Source organism: Salvelinus sp. IW2-2015, linkage group LG15, assembly GCF_002910315.2.
Source record: "Salvelinus sp. IW2-2015 linkage group LG15, ASM291031v2, whole genome shotgun sequence".
NCBI classification, from domain to species: Eukaryota; Metazoa; Chordata; class Actinopteri; order Salmoniformes; family Salmonidae; genus Salvelinus; species Salvelinus sp. IW2-2015.
This window is the reverse complement of record NC_036855.1, coordinates 44952183-44972212: the sequence shown is the minus strand read 5'-3', so window position 1 is coordinate 44972212 and position 20030 is coordinate 44952183. Positions and strand designations below refer to the sequence as shown.

At 40.2% G+C, this 20030-nt stretch overlaps 1 protein-coding gene across 1 annotated transcript; it reads right to left on the bottom strand.

The window, feature by feature from the left end:
- Nucleotides 1–513: 513 nt before the first annotated feature.
- On the bottom strand, nt 514–14521 carry znf608 (zinc finger protein 608). Its single transcript, XM_024003307.1, has 9 exons — nt 13802–14521; nt 9889–10117; nt 7275–7362; nt 3466–5761; nt 2640–3042; nt 2244–2398; nt 1844–1991; nt 1585–1644; nt 514–1375 (listed from the first exon to the last, which is right to left on the bottom strand). The coding sequence occupies exons 1-9, from the start codon at nt 14156–14158 to the stop codon at nt 1356–1358; spliced, it is 3756 nt and encodes a 1251-aa protein (XP_023859075.1). The 5' UTR covers nt 14159–14521; the 3' UTR covers nt 514–1355.
- Nucleotides 14522–20030: the final 5509 nt, after the last annotated feature.

Genomic DNA, 20030 nt, shown 5'->3' with positions numbered 1-20030 from the left:
ACTCGAGACATTTCAGCTTTTCATTTTTTATTTTTTATTAATTTGTAAAAATGTCAAAGAAATTCCACTTTCAAGTGTGTGTGTTTTTGTCACTGACCCACACAATCTAAATTTGTATTTTCTACTCAGGCTGTAACAAAATGTGGAAAAAGTCAAGGGGTGTGAATCCTTTCTTAAGGCACTGTATACTGAACAAAAATATAAATGTAACATGCAACAATTTCAAAGGTTTTACATATGTTGGACAAAACTACACATTTTAGATTGACCTTTTATTGTCCCCGGCACAAGGTGCACCTATGTAATGATCATGCTGTTTAATATCAGCTTCTTGATATGCCACACCTGTCAGATGGCTGGATTATCTTGGCAAAGTAGAAATGCTCACTAACAGGGATTTTGTCAAATTTCCTGATGCCCTCTGACACAAGCCCCCTTGTTTTACCTTCTGCCCTGGAAGAGAGTGTATAGTGCATGGGCATTATTAAGGACAAAATAGACAGAACACATAAGGTGTATATAAACACCCTTTAATTCTGATTGCCACACATATGAATTAAGGCATAAACAGTATAAAAAAGCAACAGCAGTTTCCATGTTTAATTGATTCCAAAGTAACTTGATACACTGTGTGAATTACACTGATCATGCAACTTCATTGAAGAGTTTCTCTAGAGATGTCAATACTTGTAAACAGAGTTTGTAGCACTATTCAAGTAATAAAACAACCACTGGAACTATGCAAGTAATGTGCTGTAATGTAAATCACAATACAATGCATTGAAATGAAAACAAACATAAATAATAAGCATTTAATACTATGCCATGTAACTATACAGAATATATACACCACAGTTCTATGGCACTGGTAAAATGTGAAGATTTACTCTCACACAAGACAATACAATCAACAAGTGGCTACAGTCAAGTACAGTATACAAATGTAATTAAGTAATACTGGGAGGACCACTTTATAGACTCTTGCACTTCAACTGCARTTTCCCAACGGAAAAAAACATTGGGATAATACAAATTTCAGTACATTCAACCATATGATTTACATTACGATACATGTGCATATAAACTTTGTAGCATGGCAATTTATGGCTGATTCTATGACACTATGGGTTTTGTCACGTGTGTTTTCAGACAGGCATCCAAATGCAAAATACTTAAGTCTTGTTACTTGATACATATCTCCACCAATATTACAATACCACTACTCTGACTCTTATAAAATATTGATTAAATCGCAAATGAAAGTGGTCTCTGCCTCCCATAGAGGCTATGAATATAACACCATGGAATTGATGCCTGTAAATCTTCTTATCCTCATGTGAGCCAGTCACATGGTCTTACTTCTTCCCTTCATTATCTGTAGAAGCAGAGTTCATGAACATCTTATTTGATTTTAGAATGATTTTATATACAATACCTACCTCTCACAGTAAAGAAAATTGAATAAAGTTTGCTAAATCTACCTCATGTCATTATTCAGTACTGATCCTTTTCTCTTTTGACAAAATGATCAAAAAATAGGCCTATCATAGAGAGGGTATGGATTGGGCAACTAAGAGGACATACCAGTTGAGGATGAGTGTACCAACACCTTCTGGCTGGAAACCAGGGCTCTAGAGCTTATCCCTTCAAAAGAGAGATGAGAGATCTAGCTATATCTAATGAACTATTGTGTTTTAGTATAGGTAAAGAAAACAACATATGATAGACATAATAAGCCTCTCAATCACATACTTTTTGTTTTTAGAAATTAAATACATGATATTTTCAAAGTAAAATATTTTTTTCACTTTACATTTCAATAATTCAGGAAACGTTTGTTTACCTTGGAAAATGTCGTACTGCCCAGACATGAGTGGGTAGCTCATTCCAAGATGTGTATGATGATGAGTGTGAAGGTGCCTGGCAAAGGGAACATGGTTCCTCTCCCGGTCAGTCTCTCTCTCTCCTTCAAAGGATCCTTTCTCACCAGGCTATTGACAAAAAGGGGGATTCTTTACTCAAATATGTCTTTGTAGTACTGTATATACAGTATGTATTGCACACTAATATCATAATTTCAACAGCATGTCACAGATCACACTTGCAATAGGGCTAGTATCTCACAGATGCTCATTTCAATTTCCTCTCTCTTCTGCCATAAACTGATGCATGTTCATTTCATGGATTCCCTTTTGCTTTATATTTTTCAGCCTCAATTCTGACTATACTTGATGGACACTCACCGCAGGGGATTTGCCATGGTATGGCAGATTGTGGTGTTGCAGAAGCTCAAGGGCAGTAGACTCACTGGCTGGCTTACTGCTCACACTACGGCTGTTCTGAGTCAAATCCGACTCCTCTCTGCCTGCTGTTTTCCCATAGAGAGGATAGTGGAAACCTAATATGTACAGTACAAAACACAATTTTGAAAACAGCCCTTCAATAAATTCATTCACAATGTCGTGCCAAATAGCAATCTCTTTAACACGACACAAACTTGGCATGAATCTTGAACACGTGATATAATACAAAATCTTAAATACACAAAATATGATGAAGCAAAAAAAATCACTCAAACAACTCGATTTCAGTTTCTATTGCCCATTGTAGTYATAATTTCTCAAACCATATAGACTTACGTGGGTAATTATGCACCAGGGTGGGTGACTTGACCGTGTAAGAGTTGTTGCTGGGGTCACACATCTGTAGGTATTGGTAGGAATGCTGGTACTGGATATAGGGTTGTTGTTGGGGGTTCATCGCTGGTGATACAGCCACCCTGGCACTCTGTGAGTCCTCAGACATGACCCCTATTGGCTGCTGCTCCTCTAGCCTATCACAGTCCTCTATGTCTGATGTGGTGACGTTCTGGTTCGTGGCCTTTTTGAGCTCTACTCCCAACTTTGTCACTGGCTCAGAGGGCATCTCCCACTCCTTAGACATGTCAGCATTTAACTCCTCTGAGCTCTGGCTAAGCTCATCACTTTGCTGCTCCACATTATTGGATTGATTTGGGCGGGACCAGCATTGGACTTCTGCATGCTAAATCGATGAGGAAAAGTGTTGTTTGTGATGGGTTTTCTTAATATTTAATTGAATACCAGTAATCCCAGTTTGTGAATTGACAAGTCAATCCATCAACTGCAAATTCAACATTTATATCAAAACCAACTTTTCTTTTCAAATGTTCCTTACTTAGCTACTTATGTTAAATGTTTACATTTACATCTAAAATTGGGTTACGTCCTTTAGTAGTATGGCCATCTTAGATTTGACCAATAAAATAAAACTTATCTTCCTAATCTGTCTTCTTGAAAATATTAGGCAAAAGTACATCTACAGTACCACATAAACAGCCTTTCCCTGGACTAAAGGTTTACATAATGCAACAATCTGACAATCTGACCTTCACAACAGTCGTACACACCAACATCCAAATAGCTAAAGACAGAGTGAAAAACTTACATTTGAAAATGATACATTTGAGTCCAGCTCTGTCTGATTATTTGGATTCATGGATGATTTCATTTCATCACTGTCTTTGACAAGTCCCTGGTTCTCAGTCATATTGACAAGCATCGGCTTCCCTTGTGGCTGTGTGGTCAGAGTCTGGGGTCGCTCATCCATTTCTGCAAACGAGAGCCCAGGTTTGGCACAGCACGTTTTCACAGAGTCTGTCCCCTTAGATAATACAGATGTCGAGGTTATCATGTGTTTCATCTCATCTGGTTCTCGGTTTGCTTGACCTCCTCTCTGCTTGGTGATTTGCTGCTGATCACAGCACTTGGATGCAATTAAGAGTTTTTGATCCATGTAAAGACCTCGTGCATACTGGCCGTAGTACAAGGACTGGGCTAGAGCCGTGTGTGTTTGTGTCATCGCCATCTGAAGCTGGGACTGCGAACTTGAGTTGATGACATCAGTCTTCTTCGAATCAAATAATTCCGGGGTGTTTCTCCCCTCATTGTCCTCCTTTTTGCATTTACTGTCTTGAAGGGTGGCGGTCTTATGGAAAGCAGCTGTGTTCGACTGGCCGGTCTGCATGTAATTCTGAATATAGTAGGGGTCATATCCGTGGTAAAAAGGAGACTGGGGGTCTTTGACAGGCCCTGCAGGAATAGATACAGCTGGATGAGTCTTTGGATTTAGATTGGGATTGTTGTTTGAGTTCATCTCAGAGGCTGAGATGGACCTTGGACTTTTGGACCTAGTGTCTGAACGGCAGTCTGAACCCCCATCATCACCTGCATCCGATATGTCTGAGTATGCCGGGCTGTTAGTTTTGGTGGTGGTGCCATCTCCACTTTCAAGGGAGCCACAGTCCAGTCTTGAAGAGCTACCTATGGAAGGACTAGGAGAGTTGTCAGTGAATGTGTACACTTTGTCAGCCTCTGCTCTGATGCTGGCCATTCTACTCTCTTGAGACTCCGTTAGACTGTTCATGACGTCTTGTTTGCTCAAGTGCTCTTTCAGAAGGCTTCCAGAAGGTTCTTTTCCCACCACCTTTCCCTCGTCCATCTTTAGTTGAATGCTATCGCCATTAGAGGTCCTTGTGTCTTTATTGTGTTTGTCTTTTAATCTTCGTTTGTCTTTGTTCCTGGTYTCCTTGCAAGTGACTAGGGTTGTTTTCACCAGACTTGGCTCTACCATGATGTTTAACTTTGGCTTGATGGGTTTAAGTGAGAGGTTCTTTGTTGTGGTGACACCAACAGCTACTGGTGGGGAAGACTGCTGTGTGTTGGCTTCTGTTGTGTTAGTGGAGAACACAGTGTTGGGGATTGCAATCAGCTTTGGGGGAGCAGGAGCTATAGGCCTGTTGGTCCTAGATTTAGATGAACACTTCTCAACTTTCCCATTAACCTTTTTCCCTTTATCACACATTCCCTTCTTGTCGATCAGACCCTCGGCTTCAAGCTTAGGCATCTCCACAGAGGAGTTCCTATCAGTAACAAGACAATTTTCCAGTACCACAGTCATGTTCGAAATGATTGGCAAGTTACTCAAGTCATCAATGAGTCCCTCTTTGATCAACGAATTCCTCCTCATTTTAGAATTCGCCATGGGACTATGATCACTATTGAACATTAATCGTCTGCTTTTTGGAGACCCTATTGTAGAAACCTTATATAGAGGGCTGGGCTTCTTTGATGAGCTATTGGTTATATCGGAGCAGTCGAAAGTCATGTTACTGAGGGACTCCTCACAGTCAGACAGTCTGTCCTCACTCTCAGCCTCAAACTCTGGCTTCCGGTCCACATCTAAGTGTGCATGTGTCTGGTGGTACCGCAGCCCATTGATATGCTTGTATTTCTTGTTACAGTGCGGATGGGGGCAGTCTATCAGTATGGGAGAGGTACATGCCGGATCGTTAAAGGTAGGATCCGACTTTCCCTGTGGCGTGGAAGGAGCACTCCGGGACTTGGCACGGATCCTCTTCCCGTTTCCATTTTTCATGTCATCTGCGACTAAACTCAAATCCAGATCAGTCGGTGGTTTGTTTTTCCTCTTCCCAGATGGGATGGAGTTTGGCTTGATCTCCTCAACTGTGAAAAAGGGAGGTGTTCTGCAGTTATTGATCAGATTAAGGCTCCCTCTTCGGCCCTTGCTGTGAATGCCCCCGCCACGGCTCTTATGTGGCAGCCCTCGGACCTTGGCGAGCCCAGGTTCAACACAGGGTCGATCCGGGATGGCCAGTCGCATCCTTTTACCACGGCCACGGCCACCTGGCAGATCAGAGTCACTGGATGGTGACTCACAAAATCTAGAAGAAGAAAAAAATATAGATATATATACACTACCATTCAAAAGTTTGGGGTCACTTAGAAATGTCCTTGTTTTTGAAAGAAAAGCACATTTTTTGTCCATTAAAATAACATCAAATTGATCAGAAATACAGTGTAGACATTGTTAATGTTGTAAATTACTATTGTAGCTGGAAACGGCTGATTATTTATGGAATATCTACATAGGCGTACAGAGGCCCATTATCAGCAACCATCACTCCTGTGTTCCAATGGCACGTTGTGTTAGCTAATCCAAGTGAATCATTTTAAAAGGCTCATTGATAATTATAAAACCCTTTTGCAATTATTTTAGCACAGTTGAAAACTATTGTACTGATTAAAGAAGCAATAAAACTGGTCTTCTTTAGACTAGTTGAGTATCTGGAGCATCAGCATTTGTGGGTTCGATTACGGGCTCAAAATAGCCAGAAACAATAAACTTTCTTCTGAAACTCATCAGTCTATTCTTGTTCTGAGAAATGAAGGCTATTCCATGCGAGAAATTGCCAAGAAACTGAAGATCTCGTACAACGCAGTGTACTACTCCCTTCACAGAACAGCACAAACTGTCTCTAACCAGAATAGAAAGAGGAGTGGGAGGCCCCGGTGCACAACTGAGCAAGAGGACACGTACATTAGAGTGTCTAGTTTGAGAAACAGATGCCTCACAAGTCCTCAACTGGCAGCTTCATTAAACAGTACCCGCAAAACACCAGTCTCAATGTCAACAGTGAAGAGGCAACTCTGGGATGCTGGCCTTCTAGGCAAGAGTTRCAAAGAAAAAGCCATATCTCAGACTGGCCAATAAAAAGAAAAGATTAGGATGGGCAAAAGAACACAGACACTGGACAGAGGAACTCTGCCTAGAAGGCCAGCATCCCGGAGTCGCCTCTTCACCGTTGGCGTTGAGACTGGTGTTTTGTGGGTAGTTTTCAGCTGTGCTAAAAATTGTAAAAGGGGTTTCTAATGATCAATTAGCCTTATAAAATGATAAACTTGGATTAGCTAACACAATGTGCCATTGGAACACAGGAGTGATGGTTGCTGATAATGGGCCTCTGTACRCCTATGTAGATATTCCATAAATAATCAGCCGTTTCCAGCTACAATAGTAATTTACAACATTAACATGTCTACACTGTATTTCTGATCAACTTGATGTTATTTTAATGGACAAAATTGTTTTGCTTTTCTTTCAAAAACAAGGACATTTCTAAGTGACCCCAAACGTTTGAACGGTAGTGTATATATAGTAAACCATACAAAAAAAAATCTATACAAAATTGGTGTATGACACGGAAATAAAATCAATCAATCAAATCCATCGAAAATTACATAAGTACTCATTATTGAATACTTACAATGGTAATGACATGCAACAAATACAGTCACTGACAGCTTTCTTGGCAACAGAAAAGGCTAAAACAAAATAGGCTACTCATATACTMTTTTTTCAATACTATACAACAAATTATGAATATGTATTATTACCTGGGTGGTGCCCAGTCATGCTTGGTACAGTCCAAAAGAGTCCCCACATAGGTTCTTTTTCTCCATGTTACATTGACTACAAGGACACCTACAATTCAAAAAGCAAAAAGGAGCACGTTACATTAAAGACATTTTGTAATGATGTGCTTTGAACTGTGGCATGGATGGAGGTCCAGTTGACAACCATGATGGCATTGTGATAACTTTTTATCAGATGAAATGACATCAGACTGATAGATGGGATCCTCTTTTTGTGGCTTTTATGGAGGCTTGGTCTACGTCCCAAATGGCACCCTATTCCCTATATTGTGCAATTATTTTGACCAGGGCCCATGTAGTACACTATATATAGGGAATAGAGTACAATCTGGGATACAGCCTTGTTCTTACCACAGCACCAATAAGGCTGAATTATGTAGTTTACCATTTTTTTACACAAAGAAAGTATAACATTTTAAAAGCCAATCGCCCTCTGTGATTTCTCCAAGACAACCAAAAGTCGAGAATCAAGATAATCGAGAATCAAATAGATATTGCACATTATTATTTCACTGTACCGAGTATATTCAAATGCTTTTACAGAAGTGATTTTGTATGAAAACATATTACACCTTTATCTTGCCTTGGCAAATGGCCATATAAACTAGTTTGGATTCTAGTCTAATTTTCTTGWAAGTAAACACTAAAATCTGTGAACTGCAAACCGAAATGTCTTGTTGCTGTGACAATTTTAATGAGCTCTGCAATTGAAGGGTTTATTTCCAAAACACGATAAACGCCAATTTTTCAGATGTGCATTTTTTCATCTGAAATTAATGCTCATGGGTCCCTTTCTATGTGCATGAATTATGGCTGTTATCAAACTTTCAAACATTTAGTTTAGGTGTGCTTTAAAATGTGTTTTATTGCTAAATGCGATATCCAGCACACTCGTTTTYCCCCCCAAGATGCTCTATATCCATTGTCCAGGTGGATGGAACGTTCCATATGGTTTTCGCAGCTGGTGCAAAAGTGAGTCATTTTGTGAATCATTTCCATGATATTTGACTGTCCAATCATAAGTTACGTTTCTCAAAATATTTTTTCCACACTTAGGAATGTAATCGTATTAAATTAGGGTTAGGGGGCTCCCGAGTGGTGCAGAAATCTAAGGCACTGCATCTCAGTGCTAGAGGCGTCACTGCAGACCCTGGTTTGATTCCAGGCTGTATCACAACCAGCCGTGATTGGGGGTCCCGTAGGGCGGCTCACAATTGGCCCAGCGTCGTCTGGGTTAGGGTTTGGCTGGGCTAGGCCGTCATTGTAAATAAGAATTTGTTTTTAACTGACTTGCCTAGTTAAATAAAAGAATGTAGGCTAACCCCTGGCGGGCTGTGTAACTCAGACAATAAGAATCCATCCATCCATCCTTGATCTGCAACTTAATTGCAAACGACTTTCAATGTTCTTATTCTTCCTTAAATCCTTCCCTAAAATGTATAGAATACAWTTCAAAAAKATTGATTTATCCTAATGAAAAAACMTGTRAAACCCCCATACAATTYTTCCAARAGTTGCTTTTTCCAAAATAACACAATAAATCACTAATGTTATATTTGTACAATATAGTTGAAACAAAGGATTATTTTAATATGGATTTATTTATGGAATGATACTTTATTACATGTAACTGTTTAAAACCCAATCRGGATACTTTTTCTACTGGAGTTCTGTTGTTTGGAGTGGATATATATTATTTGTTTCTAAAATAAAATGACCTTGAAATGTTCAGTATTTCAAACAAAATCAGGTCCGTCTTTTCACTAGCCCCCCAAAAATAGCTCTCTCTTTCAGAACATGTGTTTTTCAATGAATATACATTTACCAACATTCCTGAAAATAAAATCAAACCCCTCAATTGTCCTGAAAATAAAATCAAACCCCTCAATTGCATTTTGATATGCATACATCAAAATCTAGCTCACAGTCAGGGACATTAAGATGGTGGTCTGCAATTAGCATTTGCCTAATCAATATGCACTCGGCATCTCTGCAGCCCTCGAACGCTAAGGTGTCTTACTAGGGAGGTCCCATGGCATAGCTTCCTAATAAGACGGCAACAGCCTTTCTCTTCAAATCCGAGTTTTACAGGAATAATAGGCCTCTTAAAAACAGAACACACATCTGATGAATTCTCTCATGGTCTGTTACACTGTTACATCAGCAGAGATCCTTTAATTAAAACCAGCCTTGAATACAAAAGCATCTTCTAGCTCACGAATCACTTTGTTGGCCGTGTGCAAAGACCAAATTCAGTTTTATAAGTGACACTCTAGTCCTCAAGTGAGCCAGCAATGTTGCTTTCTTTAGTGAAGTAGATTAAATCAAGCCTCTCGGTTTTGGGCTGCTGTAAATACTGTTATGTTTACATCTCCGCATGGCTAAGGCCTACCTTTGATCAGATGATAATTATTAATACTGGCGTACCGTTAATAATATTACCGTGGAATAAACTGTTTTATGCCCACTGATATAAGCGACTGTACAGCCTTTCATTCATGGTCAATCATGTACATGCTGAAGAACATGGTGGAATGCTGAAATTGTAGGAGAGCTGGAGGAATGGAATCCTCACCTTCCTCAGTCTCATGCCACACAATGCCCTCCAGGTTGACACTGGTGCCTGGCTGACAAGGGCCAGGGCGACATGAATCGGTGTCTGGCCCTCCATCTTGTGTGTTGGTTCCTATGGATCTGGTCCTCACCAGAAGTTGCTTTGAGATGGGTGAAGAGAAGGGGGCATTGGACATTGGGCTTTGAGGGCCGGGTGGCGGGGGTGCAGGCACTGTAAACATTGAATCCACCTACGGAAAGGAGGAGTCGGAGTCAAATATCACCTCTGACTTTTCAACATAAAAGGCCCAAAGCAGCCATTTTTATATCAATATCAAATAATTTSTGTAACAATGAAGTATCTTACTGTAATAGTTCTCCATCAATAAAATCAATAAGAATTATATAGCTTTTTAGCAAAAAACTATTTTCTCAAGCAAGAATTTTACTAGGACTGTCTTGGAGTGGTTTGAGTGGGGAGGGGAAAACTTAAAACTAGCTGTTATTAGGAGAGAGCTTTGGAACTCTCTTTGTTATTAGTCTATTATCCAATTTCCCGCCTGGTGATGTCATCATGCAAGCCGAAACTCCCACTCATGCAAACAGGCGGATTAGAAGATTCCTGTATAGATTGAATTTTCAACCAGCAACTATCAGAAAAAAACACTGATCACATTTTTTCACATGTTACAGTGTTCATTTCATCAGCTGTTGTACAATACAGTGGCTTGTGGAAGTATTCACCCCCCTTGGCATTTTTCCTATTTTGTTGCCTTACAACCTGGAATTAAAATGGATTTTGGGGGGGTTTGTATCATTTGATTTACACAACATGCCCACCACTTTGAAGAAACAAACAAGAAATAAGACCAAAAAAACTGAACTTGAGCGTGCATAACTATTCACCCCCCCAAAGTCAATACTTTGTAGAGCTACCTTTTGCAGCAATTACAGCTGCAAGTCTCTTGGGGTATGTCTCTATAGGCTTGGCACATCTAGCCACTGGGATTTTTGCCCATTCTTCAAGGCAAAAYGKCTCCTTCTCCTTCAAATTGCATGGGTTCACGCTGGTGTACAGCAATCTTTAAGTCATACCACAGATTCTCAATTGGATTGAGGTCTGGGCTTTGACTAGGCCATTCCAAGACATTTAAATGTTTCCCCTTAAACCACTCGAGTGTTGCTTTAGCAGTATGCTTAGGGTCAATATCCTGCTGGAAGGTGAACCTCTGTCCCAGTCTCAAATCTCTGGAAGACTGAAACAGGTTTCCCTCAATAATTTCCCTGTATTCAGCGCCATCCATTATTCCTTCAATTCTGACCAGTTTCCTAGTCCCTGCCGATGAAAAACATCCCCACAGCATGATGCTGCCACCACCATGCTTCACTGTGGGGATGATGTTCTCGGGGTGATGAGAGGTGTTGGGTTTGCACCAGACATAGTGTTTTCCTTGATGGCCAAAAAGCTAAATTTTAGTCTCATCTGACCAGAGTACCTTCTTCCATATGTTTGGGGAGTCTCCCACATGCCTTTTGGTGAACACTAAACGTGTTTGCTTATTTTGTTCTTTAAGAAATTGCTTTTTTTCTAGCCACTCTTCCATAAAGCCCAGCTCTGTGGAGTGTACGGCTTAAAATGGTCCTTTGGACAGATACTCCAATCTCTGCTGTGGAGCATTGCATCTCCTTCAGGGTTATCTTTAGTCTCTTTGTTGCCTCTCTGATCAATGCCCTCCTTGCCTGGTCTATGAGTTTTGGTGGGCAGCCCTCTCTTGGCAGGTTGGTTGTGGTGCAAATTCTTTCCATTTTTTAATAATGGATTTAATGGTGCTCCGTGGGGTGTTCAAAGTTTCTGATATTTTTTTTTATAACCCAACCTTGATCTGAAATTCTCCACAACTTTGTCCCTGACCTGTTTGGAGAGCTCCTTGGTCAGGTGTATATATACCGAGATCATGTGACAGATCATGTGACACTTAGATTGCACGCAGGTGGACTTTATTTAACAAATKATGTGACTTCTGAAGGTAATTGGCTGCACCAAATCTTATTTATGGGCTTCATAGCAAAGGGGGGGCACACACCACTTTTCCGTTTTTTATTTTGTGTTGTTTTTCTCTTCTCACTTAACCAATTTTGTGTCCATTACATGAAATCCAAATAAAAATCCATTTAAATTACAGGTTGTAATGCAACAAAATAGGAAAAACGTCAAGGGGGATGAATAMTTTTGCAAGGCACTGTATGATACAAAACACAGAAAAAAATGAATTTTGATTGCACTGGGCCTTTAAGCATCCTGACCTTTAATTCATAAATAATCTCATATCTATTTTCATCATAGGGATGGTAATAAACAAAGGAAAGTGTTGTTTTTCCAAAGCCTATTGGTAATTTCATAAAATACAAGCAGCTATTGACAATTCATCTTCAAAAAAATATATGTATCTTTGAATAACAGTGACGTACACATTTCAGCAGTTTAATGAAATATTCTCTGAAAATAGCATTTTTGCATGACCTGAAAAACAAATAAAAAGAACAACAAGCAATACTATTGAAAGATTGTCATTCATGTATTTTTACTATTTATGTTTGTATGCAGTGCTGAACGTGTTTGTACTTCTGACTAAATGTGTTATGTCATTTTTAATTCTTATTGTATGCATATAACATCATTTGAAAGAGAAGTCATTCCTACAGGGTTGTTTGTGTCTGATCAGATACCTAGAAAGGGACAAAAACAAAGACTGATTGATGCATGCTCCCCTGCTTTGATTGCAAAATGCAATGCCACAGTCCTGTACCCTCCCTCCCTCAGACAGAATCACTCAGCAAACGTCTCAAACATTGACCACAATGATGAGTCAAAAACCTAGGACTTGTCTTCATCACGAATGCCTTGTCTTGTAACCATAAAAGCAACACAAGCGTTCATTGTTACAGGCTATGTGTGATTTTAATATGCAGCACGGTGAGGAGCTGATAGCCAAGAGCAGGGAGAAAAGATGGCTACCGTTCACACACTCCACTTCCCCTGCTGCTGAGTGAAAAACACTGATTACTGATGGCATCTGTCATGAAGAAAGATAGGCGTCTTCTCTTGAAACAAATTAGATTAAATCATTATAAAAAAAACAACTGCCTATGTAGGTTGGGGCTTTGTGGTGTCCCTACTAAGCTATTTAAGATAAATCAAATCAAAAGACTCAGGTAAAAATTGTGGAGAGTGTGGGACTGTTCCCCGAGAACAATAAATGGTGGGCAACAGCCTCCAATAGCATTAACATTAACCATTAAATTACAGAAACTGTAAAAAGATAAGCATAAGAAATTAGTACCTGAAAAAACTTCACTTCCTTTTGCTGTGGAGTTTCAGTTATATTATGAACAAAATAGAGGACATGCTAATAAGATAAACTGATCGGGTTAGGATACAACTGATGGGTCTGAGATTATGGTGATTCCCCAGGTTTACATCTGGTTATAGCCTTTCATATATCACAGCTATGCAAAACCTCTCTGCTTGCATGCTTGCTTGTGTGCTTAGGGTACCTTGTCATTATATTAATTATTAAATCATTGTCCATATTGTAAATAACATAATATATTGTAAATAATAGTGTGGTAGTGTTTTGTAGCCACATCACTGTACATTATATATTCGTTTGTCATTCTTAGCCTATATTTTGGGGGGATGTTCTGGCCTGGGCCCTTGGAACTGCATTCTTGAACAGCTGTGTGTATTCTGTGCACATAAAGGATTACCATGATAGAACTGTATCTCTATTAGGCTGCTACCTTACTCATGCATAAAACATCTGCCAAGTAATCCTGTTAGGCTACCTCTCTAATGAAAAAAATATTCCACGGCAATTAAGCTAATAAGATAATGATTGGTAGCCTACATGTTTTAAAACGGGCATTAAGCTTACCTTTTCGGTTCTCAGTTTCTTTGCCGTTGTGACAGTGTCGTCATTCTTCCTCACAACAATAGCGCTGCCCTTTATTCCACAATCCAAACCGTTTTTGGTAATGTCTTCCATTCTGCCCCCTGCACAATGACACGGATTCGCTTTGCTTCCGAGGGTGCACAAATGGTCAGGTATAGAATTTAAGATGGGACTTCTTTGACCATCATGTTTCTCTTTCCTCGTCCTGAAAGCATCCCTCTCCCTTTTCCAGCCTCTGATTAGATTTTTTCCCTTTTTTTCCTCTTTGCCTTTGGCGCATGAAACGGTTACATCACTCGACTTTGGGTTGCTGACCGCCTGGCCCAGTGCTGAATTCATTTCAAATGCCTCTATGGGGCGTCCTCTCAGCGATACCACACAGTGCGAGGACCAACGGCTCAAAACCCTTAGAAGTTTTGCTTCTTTTGAATCTATATTTCCTCGATTCCTTGCCGAAGTGTCCCTGGATTTGAACGGAGGGAATTGTTAGTCTGTCTGATAAAGCAGGTGCGTTTGAACAATTGGACTGCTCCTCACAATCCGTCATCGTCCCATTTTTTCCTTTCAAAAATTCACTAATCTCCTGTCTTTGTCGATCTCTCCTCAAATCAGCATTCAAGTCAATTCTCAAATTGCCAACCGCAGTCACTGACGGGAGAAGTAGGCTGCGTGTCAGCCTAGCTGGTTAACAGTCTATTCTATTGTGAAATTGACTGACTTGAATTATGACAGAAAAACGGTGATACCCGCTGACTTCACAAAAGGAAGTCATAGTCAGATGCCTTCTATCCTGTATAAATTGTCACTAGGCTACCTTCGGTTCAGTGTAGACCTACAGTATATCTCAGTTAATGAATAGAATATTTAAAAAACAACCAAAAGTATTGTGGTGTAATATACCTCCTGTTGTGCAAAATTGCTCAATGTATCCTGCCATAGCCCGATGGGGTCTCAAACCTGGGTACCTTAGCCATTACACCAAGATGTCACAGGCTAAGGCCTACTAAGATATGCTAAGGTCACTATAATCCCTGTTCCTATTCTAACTGTTTGGGAAAGGCCGCAGGTAAAATAAAGGCAATCTAACGGTAACTCCAAGTTGTGCAATGAAACCAGCACACACGTAAATAATGTTTCAGCAACCTGGACAGTACCACAATCAGTGCTAGGTAAAACGAAGATCAGCGATTTCAGCAACACGGCTAATGGACAGAGCCGCACCCAGCTCAAAACTCATAAAGATTCTATACACCTGTGTCGTTCAGGCTAGTTGCTAGTTTGGCTCTGTGCCTTCTGGCAGACCTTTGCCATGCTTTGCTATTGTTCCCTATCCCCTGAATTAGAAATGTGAACTAATAGTGAATAAAAGTGGAAGATTATTGCTCAATATCTCCCCCCATAGGTCCTTAAGCCTGGGTTTGCCTGGGTAAGCGTATTTGGGGGGTATCCTGACTGGGACTTGAAACTGGGTGTCCTGCAACTGTCAGTCAAACACCTTAGCCATTGCATCAAGAGGTCCTAACACTGGGGGTTGTGACAGGGCCGCTACAATTGTAACACATATGATTTCACACTGTTGACACTGACATGCAAAGAATTCTGTTTGTGAGATTTCTATACATTGACTTATAGCTTATAAGCTACCAACATGGCCAAATGAGTATTCTACAGAAAAAGGGTGTGACCTCTCCCTAGTGTGCCTCATGGCATTGTCATATTGAGTCTACCATATTGCCCAGCCAACCACTTGACAAGAATTCCCCTCTGTCTGCCAAGCCTTGCATCCAAGCAACTGTGTCAAACCACTTATAAACTATAGATATTTTTCTTCCCTTTAAGCCCATCACGCTCTAGAATAAAGCTCAACAGTCAACAGCTAGCAAACCATTAGATTCACCGCTCAAATAGGGAAGTATCCAGGGATGCCTAACAAAACAATACCTGTCAATAGTCACTCCTGTTGTCCCTATAGCAGGGATTTGAAGTACTGATTCAATATTGACTGTGATTGTGTAGATATGGCTGTTCTAACATTACTGTACAGAGGAAACCACAATTGACGGAATTGATGTATAAACTGCTTTTGCACAATGACAGATATTGGGTTTTATATCACTTAGCTTTTTGTATTTACCACTTACAGTGAAGTGAAAAGGCTTTGCTCCATTCCATTTAAAACAATTATTCTAATTTATCATTATGTTGGTTGTCACTGTAGTCCTTTCCTAAACATTGATAATTATATTAATGAAATACCAGTAATTCATTGACGTTAACATCTTCAAAATGCCTTTGTCTGGGACCAGGTGTACATGAACCTGTTAACACTTCCAATGCTGCCTATGAGTGGTCAATCACTTACTAACTTATAACAAATATGGGGCAAGACTCAGTGGTTTTCGTTCAGTTGTAAGATCACTTATGCAGAAGCCCATCTGAGCAGTCTTTGAATTGCAACCTCTTATCTCTTCAATGGAGAAATATCTTAACTAAGATAAGATAATATCTTATCTTAACCCTTGCCTGTCCGCCTACCCCTGGCCTGGTGTTGTAACGGTATGTTATTTGACCTTTTTCAGTAGGCTATGTGTCTGTTTGGTGCTTTACATCTACATAAGAAAACCCGTAACATCATGCTACGTTTCTGAGACGATCATCCCTTTCCTCCACATGTTTGTATGTGCTAAATGGCGAGATTATCAAGACTGGTGTATGATTTCTATGCACACCAACATAATGCCAATACGAAACTATACAGAGGGTTATTTGTATTTCAAAGTACAATGGGTCAGCCTGCCATCTACTGTAGGTTTACACAATAGACACTTGTTGAAGGGACTTTGTCTTCAATCTCAGTTCAGTAAGCAAATATTACGGTAGTCTAGGCCTACTTATTAGGCATATTGTGTTGGGTCAGTTATAAAAACGATCTTATGCATTTTCAATTTGGCCAAAATACTTTCATGGTGTAGGTGTTATACAGTATGAAACCCACACTGATGCAAACATTATTTTGTATCACATAGTTTGAGCTTAGATAAGGACCTAAAAACATGCTAGAATTTGACCCAAGATAGGCTACCATATTCCATTGGATATTGTAGCCTCTGCTACCTTATTGGTGCTGAGGTGGCTTTCATCTCAACGGTCACTTGCTCAGATAGGGCAGGTGAAATATGCCTAAGGTGCAGGTCAGCAGTAGACCTATCTCTTGAAGCGAACAATGATGACCAAACAACCTCAAAACTATTTAGCGGCACCCGAGGAAGTTAGAAAACGTACTAAAGGAAACCTCAAGAATGACACGAGATTATTAGTACGTTTTTGTGCATTCATTTTTAGCTCAAAAATAGGCTTCGATCAATTTTACAATGTAGTCAAATTAATTTTTACGTGGTTTTAATGTTTTATTTTGATTTCGAACAATGATATTAAGAATAACTTTTATTTATTTACATTTTAATCTCACATTAGGCTATTTAGGCTATTTGATGTTCGAAGCGCTCCTTATTTAATAATACTGGATGAACCTTTCCATAGTTGTATGTCATTTACTTTCCATTGAGATTGTGGTGATGAGCTAATTGTCAAATATGGAACAATATGCGCAGGATAGCCTACTACGCGGTAACAACAACTCTTAACTTTGTAATAGCCTAATCTTTATTGACTTCATTAATATCCTACAGTTCAGATGCAGAACATGTGGGAGAGGACAAACATAGCAGAAATGGGAGACCTGCATCTGGTCAAACACTGACAATAGACATTGAATCTGGAAGAAGAAAACGAGCACTTGGGAGGTATGAAAATTGCTCAGATCTTTATTTTAACACTTGCCACAACTTTTTTTTACAACAGTCAGTTTATTTTGGAGTTGTAGTATGGGCTACTGCATAAATACTACCAATAAGTTACAGTTATACTTAGATACACATTTATAACACTTGAGCCATAGGATATAATTTCTTATCAGAGCAATGTCATATACTCTGTATAGTTCTCTTTAATAGACCCRAAGACATTCGACCACTCGGTACTGTCACAAAATCAAAGTGATGGTGAGGACGAAGTCTCAGTATAATCAGTTTAGCTCTCCATGATTATTACACTGGGGTGAAGTTTCCCCTAGGTACAGATTCATGGGGAACTTCACTCTAGACCGATTATCACAGGAAGTCATCTTTCACTAACAATGGTAGTGAAGGAATTAGAGAGAATTGTCCTCGTTATTAGTAATGCCACTTCTTGAACTGAAGATAATGTAGCATTCTAAGAGTGTTTGTCTTATTTCAGCTCTCCAAGACCATTGGTGACCTGTCGTTCAGGGCAGGTGAGGCAGAGCCCCACTTGTTTTGAGCCCCACCTGTTCGGGGGGTTGCCTGTTTTGCATGTTATTTTTACGTGTCACATATCAGTTTGCAACCAATGTAAAAAAAAATATTATAATAATTGAGTTAATAAAGCTGCATACAATCAGTTTCTATTTTTTGCTTTCTTGAGTAAGGCAGGTATTTCAGCCTAGCTCAGTGCTTTCTGTGGCGGTGGGGCAGCCAGCGGAGAATAAGGAGCGTAGGGGTTGCGTCAGTGATTGGCTCAGTGTTCTGTCACTCATGGGGACACTACGTCACCGCAAACTCTATAGGGAGAGCTCGAAAATTCTAGCCCCTGGGTGCTGCCATAGATTTACATTAGAAGTACCCATCCAAGAAGGTTCAAGGTCATTGGCCACAGATAAAATGACGTCAAATCACGTAATATCTACCGTAGCTTTGATCGGACTGATCATGTCAATATCATACTTTCAAAATCTTAGCTAGCAAGCTAGACAAGCAGTCATCATCATGAGTCAAGTTGACAATCTACTGGCAAATCCTTTTCAACCCTTGTCATATGAAGAGAAATTATAGATAAAATGTATCGGTGCTTATCGGCCATTGGATATAAACATAACAAGTTGGAAATCGCAAATTCAACAATGAGGAATCAGCGGCTAACTGCAAGCGTTGCTAAGCAATCACTAGCCTGCTATTCAGTGAAGTTGGTGTGTGGTCCAAGTCTGGGTTTAAGGGTCTCTTTTCCAAGCTTAAAAGAATAAACATTCACATACAACACCATAGGTCAGAAAAGGTTGAATACATTGGCAATGCTGTCAATCCAGCATGACTTCTGCCGCGTTCAAAACAACTGGAAACTCGGAACTGGGGGAAAAACGAGCTCCGACTGGGAAAAAACTGTCATCCAACTCGGAATTCCAAGTGGGGAACTCTGGCCTCTTTCTAGAGCTCTGACCTGAAGATCACTGACGTCATGATTCGTTTTTTTTCAGAGTTCCCAGTTGTCTTGAAAGCACCATATATCCAGAGAATGCCAAAGTTTGATGAGAAAGTTTGATGAGAAAATTTGCTGCGCCACCTTCCTGTTCAAGTAAGCACAGGCAGAGTTGCAAAGAAAAAGCCATATCTCAGACTGACCAATAAAAACAAAAGATCAAGATGGGCAAAAGAACAAAGACACTGGACAGAGGAACTCTGCCTAGAAGGCCAGCATCCCGGAGTCGCCTCTTCACTGTTGACGTTGAGCAAGTAGCTCGGTGTTGTAGAACAAGTGTCTCATGAAACACATTCCAGACACTGGTTATTGCTAGCATTTTCAAACTGTGATTTGACAGAGAAATATCAGCTAACTGTAACAGGAACAGAAACAATAACACCTAGGGAAAGAACCAAAGGGAGTGACATATATTGACATATATAGGGAAGGTAATCAGGAAGGTGATGAGGCGCGGGTACCTGACAAGCCGGCCGAGGAGCGGGAGCCTGTCGAGCCTACCGAGTCTTGTGAACCTGTCGAGCCAGCTGAGGCATGGAACCTGACGTTCCGGCTGAGGCATGGAAGCCTGACGAGCCAGCTGAGGCAGCTACGGTTGCTACGGTAGCGACACCCGGACCCAACATCTCCTACACTAACAAAAAAAAAATAGAACACTCCCTGATGCTTCCTTTTGGTGAGGTGCTATTCTGTAACGTGTATGCTGGGAGTCGGGAAGAAAGTTYAGGGAGTGAATAATTTAATAAATAAACAAACTTGGACAAAACAAGAAACACAAGTAGCGTACAGACATGAAACAACGGAACAGAAACAATAACGCCTAGGGGAAGAACCAAAGGGAGTGACATATATAGGGAAGGTAATCAGGCAGGTGATGGAG